At 39.6% G+C, this 15696-nt stretch overlaps 1 protein-coding gene across 5 annotated transcripts in view; it reads left to right on the top strand.

Moving 5' to 3' along the window:
• Positions 1-15696, top strand: part of ANK3 (ankyrin 3) — a 702347-nt gene that overhangs the window by 520004 nt on the left and 166647 nt on the right. For all 5 annotated transcript variants that reach the window (XM_074297039.1, XM_074297040.1, XM_074297044.1 and 2 more), the window contains 2 exons: positions 6061-6159; positions 11774-11971. In XM_074297039.1, the coding sequence (XP_074153140.1) occupies positions 6061-6159; positions 11774-11971 (297 nt within the window). The remainder of the gene's footprint in view (positions 1-6060; positions 6160-11773; positions 11972-15696) is intronic.

Raw genomic sequence — 15696 nt, forward strand, 5'->3', positions numbered from 1 at the left:
AAACTTTTGTTTTTTAAGACTCAATTTGAAAGGGCTCAAGTGTATGTATGTCCTTTTGTTTAAAAGAAAAACGACCATTACAAAATCCAGTCCGTGGCTGTCTTTCACTTGACTGAGCTGAGAATCATCTTTAGGGAGGTCGTTTGTCAATTGTCCTTTCCTGTTTGTCTATTTTTAGTTTTATGCCTCTGAATTTTAATCATTAAATGAGCCGTTAAAAACCGTCATTCTTATCCGTGGAATAGCAAGGAGAACCAATGTCTCCGTGGCCATAGGGATCATGGAATCGTGGATTTGGGGTGGGCAAGGTCTTCTGTGTTCTATTCTGCAGCTGAGGGGTTTCTCTGTGATCCAGGGAGTATGTGTCAGAAGTAGGAGTGGAACCCACCCCCATTTTCTATGGGATGACATTAATTTGACCATTTAGAGCCACAGAACAGTAATGCTCCTGTCTGGCATCTTTTATTTGGTTTTCTCACAAGAAGATTTTCTGGGCTAGCCAAGCAGGGTCTGAGGAGCCTTCTACCTTTGAAAAGGATTCGGAGGCATTTGTTTAAAATCTGAAGTCGCTGGCCGCTTGAGCTAGGCCCAAGGAGAATGCACAAAGCCCTGGAGCAGGTGAGACAGGCCCAGCCTCCCAGGACTCCACACCTCCCCTATAATTTATCAGGTTTATCTTGTGAAACTGGAATGGCTTCTTGGAGCAATGAGGCAAAGGGATTCAAAGGCCAGAGACCCAGAAGAATGAACCTTACATCTCTTACCCTATTGAAAGAGAGGGGGAACCATCTTTCCTTTTTACACTCCTTTTTCTGAAGGTTTTTCATGGGGCCCAAACTCTTAGATTTACAGAGAGGATCAAAGAGAGAACAGCAGTGAGCAAGAAAAGTAAAATAGGGTTTGGAGCTGGGAAAGGCTTTGTGCCATTCTTTGAACATCATTTTATTGGACTCATGATCTCATCGAGCAGGGGTTTCTTCCCAGATGCACAGGGAGCCCCCCATCTCTCCTTCTCTTGCACGAATCCCATCCACATCTTCCTATAAATCCCTTACAGGAATCTAGGATCCTATATTTATCACTGGAGGGGACCTTAGAGGCCATTTAGTCCAACTTCACATTACATAGAGGGAAACTGAGGCTCATAAGGTTAAGTACTTTGCCATCATAGACTGAAAAATTTAGAGCTAAGTCAACTCCCTCGTTTTACAGTTGAAACCCCGAGAGGCTCCCTGACTTGGAATCATAGCTTTGGAGCTCAGGAACCGGAGACATCATCTAGCCCAACACCAGTGCCCCCCTTTTTATATTATAGATGGAGAAATTAAGTGACTTAGTGGGGGAGTCATAGATTTAGAGCAAGCTGAGACTCAGCAAGGCTCAGGAACTTGCCCTGTGTCAGATACATAGCCAGCTGGATTTGAACCAGAAAACCCTTGCTCCCAATCCCTTGCTCTTTCCTTAGTCCCCCCATACGGGGTCAGTGCAGCATCCAGACCGTCCAGATGTTGTACTTCTCTCTCACTAAACAAGTAGCTGCAATCCTTTCCAATGATGGAACATCTGGATGCATCCATCATGTGTATCCCTTCCTCACATGCTGAGTTGGTGGTAGTTATACCACCACTTCTTGACCTCTGCGAGTCTTTCCCTTATTCTTTGGGTGACCTCTCATTTTTTACTTTTTGGCAATTACTGTGTCTCACAATCAATTAAATAAATCAATAAAAATTAGGTTTGAATTCTGTGCCACTATGACCAATAATCTCTCTGAATATCATGTCTAAAATGGGACAAATGATGCTTTTCTTATTTATGTTACCAGGTTATTGCAAGCATCAAACGAGAAGAGGTAGATAAGGGATTTTTCAAGCTTTAGAATGCTATATAAATGTCAGATATTTTACAGCATCACCACAAGCCTAAGTGGGACATTTTTTAAAAGATGGGTGTTTTTTGCTCCAGAGTATCTTGGGATCATTATTAAAAGTAATAGTAATAATAATAATAATAAATTATATCATTCTCTATTATTATTATTATTCTCAAATGCCACCCTGCTCACCATTCTTCTTGTTCAGTTCTGTTATTGTTCCCTAGAAGTGTCTTTCTAAGATATATATGCTGATAGATCAGTGGAATATCAATCATCAATCAGGTGGGACATAATTCATCCACTTTACTTTTCTTGTGTAGATTGTCACCTACACAACACAATATCATCCACAAGTAATGCTGGAAATCCTTCATGAAAGCAGTTAAAAAAAAAAAAAAATCCCAGTATTTAATGCCTCAAGTGGCATGGATAATCAGAAGGACTTTGAACAGAATTCAGAGGATCAAAGTTTTGCCTTCAGGCCATCTGGTCCTCCTTCTTCCTCTAGAATAACAAAAACAAGTAAACAAGAACAAAAACAAACAAACAAACAAATACAGAGGCCTAACTAAATGGAGAGACTTGACCAAATTTACAATCTTGTTCATTCATGAAGAAGACACTTATGGTCTTAATCTATGCTTTGATGACTTATTAGAAGAGAACCAATAAGGCTGGATTTTTGCCAGAGAAAATGGTTTGGTTTGGTTTTATTTTATCTATCCATAGCATTTTGATTTACTCCATTACATTTAATGTAGTTATGCCCCCGTTATTATGAGCACTCCCTTCACAGGGATAGATTGCCGTCTAGATACATTCTCATCCGTGAAATTTTGATTGATGTCTTTTCATAAATCTAACATAGCAAATCTCCCCACTGTTTTCCCTCTATAGTAACTCCTCTTCCTTCTTTCCCCCTTTGTCTATAGGCTACCATTGGGGCTGTTACTTACTTCACTCCTTTGCTTAAGAGTCTGATTTCATTGGTTTGAGTATCTCCTCCATGGCCATAGCTATTCTCTGTCCTTTGGTGGAAGGTCTTTGAAGTTGTAATAAGAAAATAAGAAAGATCTGAATTCAAATTTGACCTCAGATACTTCTTGTATGACCTTGGGCAAGAGACTCAATTGTTTTCTCTATATCTCAATTTCCTCATCTATAAAACAGGGTTAATGATAGCTCTTATCTTGCAGAAGTATAGAATGAAATAATGTTGTAAGTACTTGGCAAGCCTTGAAGTATTACACAAAATTAGCAATTCCTGTGATGACAATGACGGTTGCTGATGATCATGATGACAGCTTCTGTGACCAAAAACCATATACTTCTGTAGCCAACTCGTAGATGAACCTCTCTTGAGCTTCCTTAGCTTGTCTTTGGAGAACAGACAGCTGATCGTGACACTTTGTCTAGAACTCTTCCCAGTTTTATCCCCAGCTAGAACCTGAGTTCTAAGGGAGGGAGGGGTCACAGATAACCCAGTACCATAGTCACACCATGATGAGGAACTAATATAAGTATAAACTGACTTTAAAAAAAAAAAAAAAAAAAAGCAAGGAGAAAACAAAGAGGAAGAAATGAAAGAATATTTCCATTCCACCAAACAGAGAGTGAGTATTCTCAACAAGACTAAAGGGTTAAGTGTTGGGAAATCATATTTTTTTAATTTTATTTATAATTTTTGACAGTATATATGCATGAGTAATTTTTTATAACATTATCCCTTGTATTTATTTTTCCACATTATCCCCTCCCTCCCTCTACTCCCTCCCCTTGATGACAGGCAAGGGAAATCATATTGTGAGCCCTCTAGTTTTGAGATAGTCAAGACTTGGGTTTTCAAATGTGAAAGTGGGCTCTGCAACAAAAAAAAGAAAAGGATAAATGCATTTGATAACATATTGTTTGATTTCCTACTCAGGGAGAGCTTAAAGAAATATTTTCTGTGGCTTTTGAATGTGTTGAATCTATTCTCTCAAAGTAGAGAAAAAGAAGAAAAAAATATAATCCCTTACTTCAACAAATAAAAAATAATCCCCAGCTCACTATGTATAGCTAAGTATTCATGAAACAGGATAGGATATTATGGTTCCTGACAACCTTCTTTACTAATAATAAAGCTAAGATTTCTGACCGCTGGAAAAAAACATTTTATTTCATTTTCATTTCATTTTGGTACTTATTTCTTCTTCACTCTGTGCTTTATTTCCTTTATCCAATTTTTTGTTGTAATCTTTTGTTTCTACATCACTTTCATTTCTGAATGTACCCGTGTTCTATCTCTTATCTGGCAAGTCATTTGTTATCACAAAATAAAAAGGACAGATTTTAAAAAGCAAATCAGCAAAACCAGTCAGTGTATCAACTGATTTAGACTCATAATGAAACATTCTATAGCCATAGTCCCTGCCTCTGCAATAAAGGGAAGCAGAGATATGTCCTCCCCTTCTCTCCAAAGTCACTATTTTGTTTTTAGATCATATATTTATTTTTTATTTTTTCTCAATAATATTTTATTTCCCCAAGTACATGTAAAAATAGTTTTCAACATTCATTTTTGTAAGACTTTGTATTCCAAATTGTTCTCCCTCCCTCCCTTGCTTCTTCCTTCCCCCAAAACAACAAGCAATCTGACATAGGTTAAATATGGGCAAGCCTTGTAAACATTTTTTCCACATTATACAAAAACAAAAATCAGACCAAAGGGGAAAAAACCATGAGAAAGAAAAAGCAAACAAACAAACAAACAAAAAAGAAAGTGAAAATTTTCTGCTTCACCCCACATTCAATCTCCATAGTTCTCTGGATGTGGATGGCATTTTCCATCAGAGCATAAATTTAAAATCAAAAGCAGCCTTCCAGCCCTTGAAAGCAATCCGCCTTGTTTTACAGAGTAAAGTAAATTAAGTAACTTTAGTAAGTAAAGTGAGTAAAGTAAAGTGAAGAGAGATTAAGTGACTTAGGGTCAGATAACTGGTGAGTGTTTGAGGTGAGATTTTAACCCAAGTCTTCCAAGACACCTGGAAAGAAATCTTCAGCATTATCACTAGGCTTCTGACTGAAGAGGCCTCCTTGTAGTTTTAAAACCACAGATATGTTTTTATTTAAATAAATGAGTTTCGATGCTAAAATTACTTGAAGAAGTGTGAGAAAGGCTACCTTGCCTTCCTTCTTTGCAAAAGTGAGGGCTATAAAACCACCAGATTAAGGTTATATATTGGTTGGTTTGTGTGAACCACCTTTTTTATTCTCTACCTTTCTTTTATTCTCTGTTATGATGATTCTCTGGGAGGTGGGAGGGAATATATTCAGAAATGAAGGTGGAATAAACCCCAAAGAAATCCATCAAATGATTAAAATTTAATAAGTGAAAATAAAACTAGAATGATAACTTTTCTCATAAAAATATTTGGTTTCTAATTTAATACGAATCCTTTTTGAAATTTTCTTTTCACGGCCCATTCATACTGTTACACAAAAATACCTTGTTGGTCTTCCTAAGTCAAAATCACATCTGATTGATAAATAATTCTCATTAGGAAGAGATATTTCCTTCTGCCCTTTATGCCAGACAGTGTGCCTTTCCATAGAGCATCTGGGCCAATCCTTTTACCAAGGAGGAAATTCAGGGTCAGAGAGATCAGTGCCTGCTCTGAGGTCACAATAAGATCATAGCTTCAGATCCAGAGCTCGAAGACAGTCAGAAGCCTTCTTGACCAACCCTCTCATTTTATAGAGGGAAAATGGAGAAAATATTCTAAGGGAGTCCTTTAAAAGGTGTCCATACCAGAGGATCACAAGGGGAGAGTTTTAGCATGGAAGGAACTTCCAGGGCCATGAAATCCTAACTTTCCATGTTACAGGAAAAAAAATTTTATTTATATATATATGTATATATATACATGTATGTATGTATATATATATACATGTATATATATATATACATGTATATATATATATATATATATATTTATAGCACATTTCCTTAGCAATACAAAGTCTGCAAAGACCTTCCCACACGTCCTGTGACCATTGCTCAGAGACCGAAAGCTAGACGTATTTCAGAGGTCCAACCCTCCCATCTTACAGATGAGGAAACCGAGGTCCCACAACATATTGCGATCACTCGTTGGAGGAGCTTACTGTGGAAGCTAATCAGAGTCGTTGCTTGTGTTCCACAGGACGGGTTGACTCCCCTCCACTGTGGAGCAAGGAGTGGTCACGAGCAAGTGGTGGAGATGCTCTTGGATCGAGCTGCCCCCATCCTCTCCAAAACCAAGGTAATATCTTTCTGACTCTTTTCAATGACCAGGTCCTAGAGGAGGCTTGGAGCCCCCACTCTGTCACCAGAACTCTGGCTCTGTTGGAGTCACTCAGAATATCCTGTTGGAATGGTCTTTGGCAGCCATCACCTTCCCTTAAGTTCTCGGTGGATTTGATGATGCATTGATGCAAAATGAGTCATCCCAGAAAGTCCTGTTTTATGGGTCTTTAAACATCATTTTATGTGTTTTTCACAACTAGAAAAGTGGATTATGGAGACAAGTTGGAGACCTGGAATCTGCAGATTCGGGAGGCTAATATGGCGGGCAATGAATGGGCCTAACACTCTCTAGGACCAAAGCCCAAGATCCGGGAGAGACCTCAGGTGCCATTTAGTGCCATTTAGCGTTATTAGTTAGGACTAAAGTCTGAGCATTTAAGTGCAAGGTCACAGAAGTGATAGCAAATGTCTGAGGTGGGATTTGCACCCAGGACTTCCAGCTCTAGAGACACTGATCGTTCCTTTTTGTCTCCCTGCCCTTGAGACAACCATATAGTCCTATCGCCTTGTTTTACAGATGAGGAAACTGAGATGCAGGAAAACTAAAGGCAATCAATCAATAAGCATTTGTAAAATATCTACCATGGACCAGGCACTGTGCTTGTGTCAGCTCTTCCAGGGAGTAGAGAGATTTGAATCTGGTGCTCATATTCTCTATACATTTTCCCCAGCTTCTTCCCAAGACCTTCCATTGTTTCATAATTTGTGTGATGCTTTGTTATTCGTACTTGTCTTGTATTATTTTGTCTTACAATTAGTGACCGCTAAATGATATAATTGATGGAGGGTTGAGCTAGACTCAGAAAGTCCTGAGTTCAAATCCAACCTCAGACTAGCTGAGTAACCCGAAAAAGTCAGTTAATTTCTTTCTGCCTCAGTTTCCTCATCTCTAAAATAAAAATAATAACACCTGTCTCCCAGGATTGTTGTCAGCATGAAAATATATGTATTTGCAAAGCAACATTCAAAGCTAAAGTTGTTAAGGTTATTTACTATTATTAATATCATCATCATCATCATCATCATCATCTGGATCTGGGTCCTATCCTTCTCCTAGACTACTCCTGTCTCAGGTGCTTCAAAGCTACTTTGGGCAAGTGACTTAACCCCTGCCTGCCTCAGTTTCCCCATCTGTACAAAGAAGCTGTTTTAGATGCTCTCTGAGGTCTCTTTCAGCTCTGGGTGCCGTGTTTCTCTCTGGTCCGGGCTCTATGAGCCACATAAGCACATGCTTTTCTTTCTGAGCCTGTCTCCTCACCCACAAAATGAGGCGCCTGCAGCCTCTTCTACTGCTAAATCCATGGCCCTGTCCTTTCAAGGGCTGGGCTCCCCAGTGGCTTTGACCTGGATCTCCTCTCTGACTCTGAGCCTTCTGCCCCATGCTGGGTCCTAAGTTTTCTGATCTCAGTGGCCATTCCCCTAAGCCAAGGTAAGGGCTCCATGTGGGGCCTTTCATGGGCTGCTTCTATTTCGGTTAATGCCCTCCCCTGCCATCCTTCCTGGCCAGCACCTCCACTTACCATCACCTCTCATTTCTCGCTCTCTTCCAAACAAAAGAGGGCCTTTCTGCAGATGACCCTGGGCATTCTGGTACTATTTCATTCAAACTTTCTAAAATTGTGAGTGAGAAGAGCCAGGGGTTTGGAGTCAAAGCCCGGCTTATACGTGACCTTGGGCCTCCGTTCCCTCATATGTCAAAGGAGGAGATTGGAAGTGATGGCTCTGAGGTCCTCTCCAGCTGCGGGTCAGATTTCCCTCAGGAGCCCCTCTCTAAAAAGGTCACATTTTCCCGCTCCTCAGCTTTGTGACCGCACTGCTCTTTTCTCCACATTTTCCTGGGGTATAAGACCTTATTTTTCTGTTTCTTCCAGAAATCAATTAAATCATAAAATTTATTAAACGTGCAATTTGTGTCAAGCACTGTGCTGGGAAAAGAAAGATAAAACTGAGAGTTCCTGCCCCACAAAAGCTTAGGTTCTAGTAGGGGAAAGAACACAGACATATTAAACATTCATAACAGATGCAACATAAATTTAAAGTAATTGAGGGAAAGAGAACTAGTAGCTGGGACGGTGAGGGATGAACAGTCTCAGGTAAGAGACGGCACTAGAGGAACTAGAGATTCTAAGAGGTGGAGGTGAGAAGGCAATGCCTTCTAGCCAGAGCCACAGCCTGAGTAGGTGGGAGATGGAGTATCTTGTCTGAGGAACAGCAAGAAGGCCGTAGTGAGTGGAGGAGAATGATGTGCACTGATCCTGGAAAGAATCTGCAGCCAGCTTGTCAGGAGTGTGAAGTGCCAAAGAGAAGTGTAGGTGACCCCAGGGGCTCATGGTTTCTTTTTGAAGCTATGTCTCACACACACGGAGAGAGACAGAGACCGAGAGACACAGAGACACAGAGACAGAGAGATAAAGACAGAGAGACAGAGACAGACAAAGAGAGAGACAGAGACAGAGAGAGACACACAGAGAGCCAGACAGAGACACAGAGAGAGAGACAGAGACAGAGAGAGACACACAGAGAGACAGACAGAGACACAGAGAGAGACAGAGACACAGAGAGACAGAGACAGAGAGAAACACACAGAGAGACAGAAACAGAGACAATCAGAGACAGAGAGAGACACACAGAGAGCCAGACAGAGACACAGAGAGAGAGACAGAGACAGAGACACAGAGAGACAGAGACAGAGAGAAACACACAGAGAGACAGAAACACAGAGAGACAGAAACAGAGACAATCAGAGACAGAGAGAGAGACAGAGACAGACACACAGAGACAGAGAGAGAGACAGAGACAATCAGACACACAGAGAGAGACACAGAGAGAGACAGAGACAGAGACAGACACACAGAGAGGACACACAGAGAGAGAGACTGAGAGATAGAGACAGAGACACAGAGAGAGGCAGAGACAGACAGAGAGACAGACACACAGAGAGAGACAGAGAGTACATTTTTTTGAGGTCTAAACCAGTGTATAAATCTATGGGCTACAATGCCTTAAATAGGAAATTATTCTACCCTGTAGCCAATGGGACTCCAATTTTGGTTTTTTCCAAAACATTGACTAAGATTAGAACGGAAGAGGTTTTGTTTTGTTTTTGAGAAAAAAAAAAAAAAGTCTGTGGCTCACAGTAAGATAGATCAGTCTATAAATAGCTTAGAAAACTTGAAGGGGCTGTATAAATGTGGGTTTCCATGATTAGTTTTTTCAACCAATCTTATATTTCTTAAGTACCTGCTCTGTGACTACACACTATGCTAGGCACAGGGGGATGCAAATACATGCAAATACGATAGTCTGCCCTCTAAGGAGTCATATCTCTTAGTGACATTCTCCTTTTTCTGATTATCACTCGTACTATTTATCAAATAGCTTCTTGCGAAAAGCACCCTGTAGCCATGGGTGCTACTGAAACAAATGAGGTGTGGCCCTTTCTCTGATGGAGCTGTCCGCCTGGTCTTGAGCGACCCCCCCCTCAGAATGGTACAGAGGAATATAGGAGAGCCCGCTCTTTTATCTTTTATATTTTCCCTTATAGATAAAGGAGAAATAACTGCTTAGTCTTAATAATACAATAGGATTTAGAAACCCCTGCTCCCAGCTCCATCAACTCAGTACAGTTACAGGCAACTTTCTTTGATACCTTTATTTTCCTCCAAAAGACCTGCATTTGTTACTCAGATGAATTTTTATGGGGATGTAAATCATGTAAGACTTAGAAATGGAAAGTATCTGGGTCATTGGAGGCTCGGGGAATCATTTTTCTTCAAATATGAATTTTCTGGCTTCCTGGAACCTAAGTTGCATCAATGAAATCCACTGAGGACTTCCATCGTCATCCCTAATCACACGTGCAGTTTTCCCTTGTCTGTGGCCCCCTCTTTTAATTTTTTAAATTAAATTCTGTCTGTTCTTCTATTCAGATATTGTGGAGCTGTTGATTTTATTTTTATTTTACTGAAATCTTTTGTTTTTCCATTACTTTCATTTCTAAGTAACTCTCTCTCCTCCCTTTTCTTTCCCCCCTTCCCCTTTCCCCAGGAGCCATGTCTTATAACAAAGACTTTCAAAAGAAAGAGGAGGAAAAAAGCAGTTTTGCACAACTGGCTAACTGATAACAATGCTGCTGATTTGTAATTATCACTCCAGTCAGTGGCTTGTCTCACCACATGAGGGCACCATATTGATGAAAAATTGGGGGAACTTTCTTAATAGGTAAAAGTGATGAAATGACATTTAGGGACCAGAAATGTAATCAATTATCACACAATCAAAGGACTCCTAAGAGGAAGGGGATCTTAAGGATATACTCTCTCATTTTACGAACCATCATATAGGATAAGAATAGTATTCACTACCAAATGCTTAACATTTTACAACAGAAAATTTAAGGGATGACTATATGGCAGCCAAAAGTTTCATAAATCTGTCTCGGTCTCTTTTTTTTCTTCCCTTCAATTTTAAAATCAAAAAATAGAATCAATGCAGAATTTAGCAAATGTTCCAGTTTTCTATTGTTGTAGTACAGACTATTTTGAAAATCAGGAACAAAATGTCATCCCTGACAATTTACTGTTTGATTGATGTAAAAAAGTGGGAGGACCCGTGTTAAAAGTAGCTACTGTTTATCCAGGTAAGCATAAGGAATTTTTTTTTTCTTAAAAAGATTCTCCCTGTGGAAAATTGAGTCTCACATCTGCTAGCACCTGTGCTTCATATTTCACTTTGAAGAATCAATCAGGCAAATTTGGGGGGTTTTTTAAGACTAGGGAAGAATTGTTTTGAGTACCAAAGAACTGGAGGTGGACATCCTTTAGGAAACAACTGGCCCATGAACGTGATAAATTGTTCCTATATTACAAGGAATTGGGACTCTGAAAGAAAGGGAAGACATAAATGAACTGATGCAAACTGAAGAAAGCACAATCAGGAAAAGGAGATACCCAACGACTAAATTAATATAAATGAAAAAAAAACAAAACAAAAAAAAAGGAAACTGAATGCTATGAAATTAATAACCAATTGGCCCCCAAAAGAAATTAGGAGATAGTATCATACATACCATTTCTATGTTAAGAGTAGCTAAATTATATTATACATTATATATATGTATATATATATATATATAATTATAAAATACTGTATGTCATATGTTCATTAGTTTTGCCAAACTTTTTCCTCCTCTTTTTTATTCTTTTTTTTTTATAAGGAAGGGGAGTTCTGAACCTTTTTTCTGTCATGAACCCCTTTGGTAGTCTGGTGAAGCTTACACACTTCTCATATTTATTTTTTAAATGTATAAAATAAAAACCAATCATTAAGATATAATTATTAATATATCTAATATACACATATATATATATATATATATATATATAGTGTGTGTGTGTGTGTCCACAAGCCCTTGATATAAGGAATTGGTGTCTGGGTAGTGGTAAGAAGAGAAGCACTGAGAAATGTGGGTGATAGAAAAACAAAGAATATCATATTAACAATAAATTTGAAGTGTATGATGGGAAAGGTACATATCTCCTTTTTGAATTCCCTCCTTGATTCTTTTCCAGAATGGATTGTCTCCATTGCATATGGCGACCCAAGGGGATCACCTAAACTGTGTCCAGCTTCTCCTCCAGCATAACGTGCCTGTTGATGATGTCACTAATGACTACTTGACTGCCCTGCACGTCGCTGCCCACTGTGGCCACTACAAAGTCGCCAAGATTCTCTTGGACAAGAAAGCTAATCCTAATGCCAAAGCACTGGTAAGTCCCAGCCCCATTGCTGCCCAGCTCTGAGGAAACTGGGGTCTCAGAGCTCGGAGCTGGGAACTAGTGGCTGAGGCTTCTTCAGCTCTGGGGGGCTTGATTTTAAAAGTCCTGGTCCCATCCCACCTCAGAGACCCCAGAAGCCAGCCCTTCCCTCTTAAGTATCTTCAGTTCAACAAATAGAAAAAATCGCTCATTTGTGCAGGACATGAAAAGTATCATGGAACAATGGGTCAGGAATACCTGGACTCAGGGTCTGCCTCTGACACATACTTATTTGTGACCCTGGACAAGTCACTTAACCGCTCTCTGCTGTAGAATGGAGCTAGTGCTGCTGAGTGAGAACAGACATTTGTGAAATACTTAGCTCGGTGCCTGGCACACTTTTGATAAATGCTTGTTTTCTTCCTTTCATCCATCTGCTTTGGTAGATTCATGTTCCCAATAAAATCACAGGGCTCGATCAATGTGCCGGACTCTGGGGCCACCAAAATGGCATTTCCTGCAGCCCTTGCACTAGAGAATGTCCGATCTAATGAACGGGAGGCTGTTTTGTGTGAGATGGAGGAGACCTTGGAAGTCATCTTACTCAACCCCTATTACAGAGGAGACTTCCCTTAAGGCAGAATGCCTGTGCAAAGGGCTATGGGAAGCTTAGGGAGGGTGGAATCAATGCTGGGGGGATCCTAAAGAGGAGGAAGTATACCCAGTGAGCCTTGAAGAAAGGGAAGGACTTGAAAAGGTGATGAGAGAAGCTATTCTAAGCATGGAGAACTCCATGGTGATAAGCAGAAATATGGCGGAACATTTTAAAAATTTAAGAGACATCATTTCCAAATAATTAGTCATTTCATTAATGCTTTGAAAGTTTTATTAATACAAGAAATATTATTTTATTAACTTTATTTTCTTTCTCATATAAAAAGAAATTTTATTATTTGGAACTCTTGAATGATGAGGACCCTCATATAGTGGGCTCAAAGCTTGTATACCCTGGATAGTGGGGTTCCAGAGAGTGCTAATCAACTCCAAATGGTTAACAAGTAATGAGAGAATGGATATTACAAAGAGGAGCTGGACCTATTCTAATGAACTTTGATTATGTCATTTACTTCTCAATTACCCCATCCAGGCAATTTAATCAGAGAATTTATCCCCATGGAAATCTGAGTGGAACACACTGGGCTTCCCCAAGTGAGATTACATTCTTTCAAAGATTGGGTGGGGTCGGACCATGATTGAGAAGAAAATTAATTTAATTCAGAGACTGACTTTTGAAATGAAGACTTTTAAAAAATGGGAGAACCCTGGATGTCCTCAAGTCATTGGTTATTAATAATTATTTCTCTCAGTGGGAAAGGGAAAGTTAAGAACTAGAAAGACTGAAGAAAATGAAAGGGGATGAATAAAAGCTAGGGCTGGAAGCCCCTCTCTTTGCTCTGGGGGCGGGGGGGGGGGGGGCTAAGGGAGTAGACTACTGCATATTCATTTGTTGGTTAGATATGCTGAACTCCTTTTTCTTTAAGGGAGTCTAGTCAGGCTGGGGAGAAGGAATCAATCTTTTTGAAAAAGAAAGTGTGAATAAAAATTATAATAAATGGAACTAATTAGGGTACCTTGGAGCCAACCTGAGCAAGGCTTCAAATGTCAGGTTCATTATTTAAATTTCAATGTCTCCCTCCCTACCGGTTCCTTCTCCTCCTGTTACAAACCTGCTTCGGGCTCCCTGATATTCTGGGAAAGGCTCCCCCACCCGTCCCCTCCCTTCTTCATGCCTTGCATGCCCTTCAATTCCGGGGTACATTCACTCTCCCTCTTCTCTACATACTCCATTTCTACCTCTTTTTTTTTGTTCAGTTTTAATCCTCCTCCTGCCCTTAAACTTGAGCATCTCCTAGTGTTCTAACTCTTACCACCATTCAGAACAAGCCTTAAAATATTCAGCTCCGGCGAATTCTTCTTCTTCTTCTTCTTCTTCTTCTTCTTCTTCTTCTTCTTCTTCTTCTTCTTCTTCTTCTTCTTCTTCTTCTTCTTCTTCTTCTTCTTCTTCTTCTTCTTCTTCTTCTTCTTCTTCTTCTTCTTCTTCTTCTTCTTCTTCTTCTTCTTCTTCTTCTAATTCTTCTTCTTCTTCTTCTTCTTCTTCTAATTCTTCTTCTTCTTCTTCTTCTTCTTCTTCTTCTTCTTCTTCTTCTTCTTCTTCTTCTTCTTCTTCTTCTTCTCCTTCTCCTTCTCCTCCTTCTCCTTCTCCTTCTTCTACTACTACTACTACCTCTTCTACTTCTTCTTTATTTTCTTTTTTCATTCTTTTTCTTCTTCCTCCTTTTTCTTCCTCCATCTTCTTTTTTCTTTTGCTTCTGCTTCTGCTCCATCATCTTCTTCCTCTGTTGCTGTTTCTCCTTCTGTTTCTTCTCCTTTTCCCCTTCTTCTCCTTCTCCTCCATTCTCTCCTTTCTTTTCCCTATTCCCCCTCCCCATTTCCTTCTCATCTATCTCTATCCCCTCCCAACAGTCCATGTTGCTGACCTGAGCAAATCATTACAGATAACAAAATCATGAAATTCTTGTCTCCACAGCGTTCAGAACAAAGCAAATCACCAGTCCATTATAAAGGGGGTCAATAGTCAGCCTGCTGCCACCATCTGCAATAGTTTGCAAAAATCTTAGTGAACCAGAAAGCTTTCTTGGAAAGCAAAAAGCCCCAGTCAGCAGCATGATCCTGGGACTTATTTCAGAAGCAACAAGGCCTCTGAATTAATGAGGAACATATTTGCTGACATCTTTTTTCTCCTACTGGTTGGATTCCAACATAGTCTTGTTTCTTTTTTTTTTTAATTTCCTATTTATGACAACTCCCTTAACTACTCTGTGTTTGATTTTCTCATGTGTAAAATGGGAATAATCTTGATCTCTTCACAAAGAATTTCAGGTTAAATGCTGTAGTCCATTATAAATAATACCAGTGGAATTTAAATAAGCATTTATTACCTTTCTAATGATTAATCTTAGCCCCAAAGAAGATGAGGAAATGTAGTTCACTTTCTTTTGTGGAGATGGAGGACTACATGGGTGAAACATGGCAGTCTCAGCTGATGTATTAGTTAGTTTTTACAGGACTATTTTTATCATTTTTATTTTTTATTGTTTTTTTAGACAAGGGATGATTCATTAAGAAGGGAAAGAGTGGGGCAGCTAGATGATGCAGTGGATAGAGCACCAGTCCTGGAGTCAGAAGGACCTGAGTTCAAATCTGGCCTCAGACACTTAACACTTCCTAGCTGTGTGACCTTGGGCAAGTCACTTAACCCCAACTGCCTCAGCAAAAAAAAGAAAACAGAAAGAAAAGAAAAAAAGAAGGGAAAGAGTGAGCATATATAGACATTAAAGTGACCTAAAAACCAAATAAATAGTAACCAAAATGTCATTAAAGAAAAGAAAATGACAGGAATTCAGTGGACAGGAATTCAGTGATTTGGTTAATCATATTTATGTATAAGGGATTCCACCTAGAACTATATATTTTCAAAGGGATTTGGGATTTTTTTGCTTTTTATCAAAAACTGCCATTCATGACCGTGTGAAATCTGTTGATCATGGGGGTCACATCTTTTACAAGATCCAGAGAACTTTGAGCTCTCTCAGTTCACAAATGAGGAAACTGAGGTCCAAATCAATGAAGCGACTTGTCCACAGCTGGGATTTGGACCTGCGCCTCTGGTGCTAATC

Source organism: Sminthopsis crassicaudata, chromosome 2 (assembly GCF_048593235.1).
Source record: "Sminthopsis crassicaudata isolate SCR6 chromosome 2, ASM4859323v1, whole genome shotgun sequence".
Lineage (NCBI taxonomy): Eukaryota > Metazoa > Chordata > Mammalia > Dasyuromorphia > Dasyuridae > Sminthopsis > Sminthopsis crassicaudata.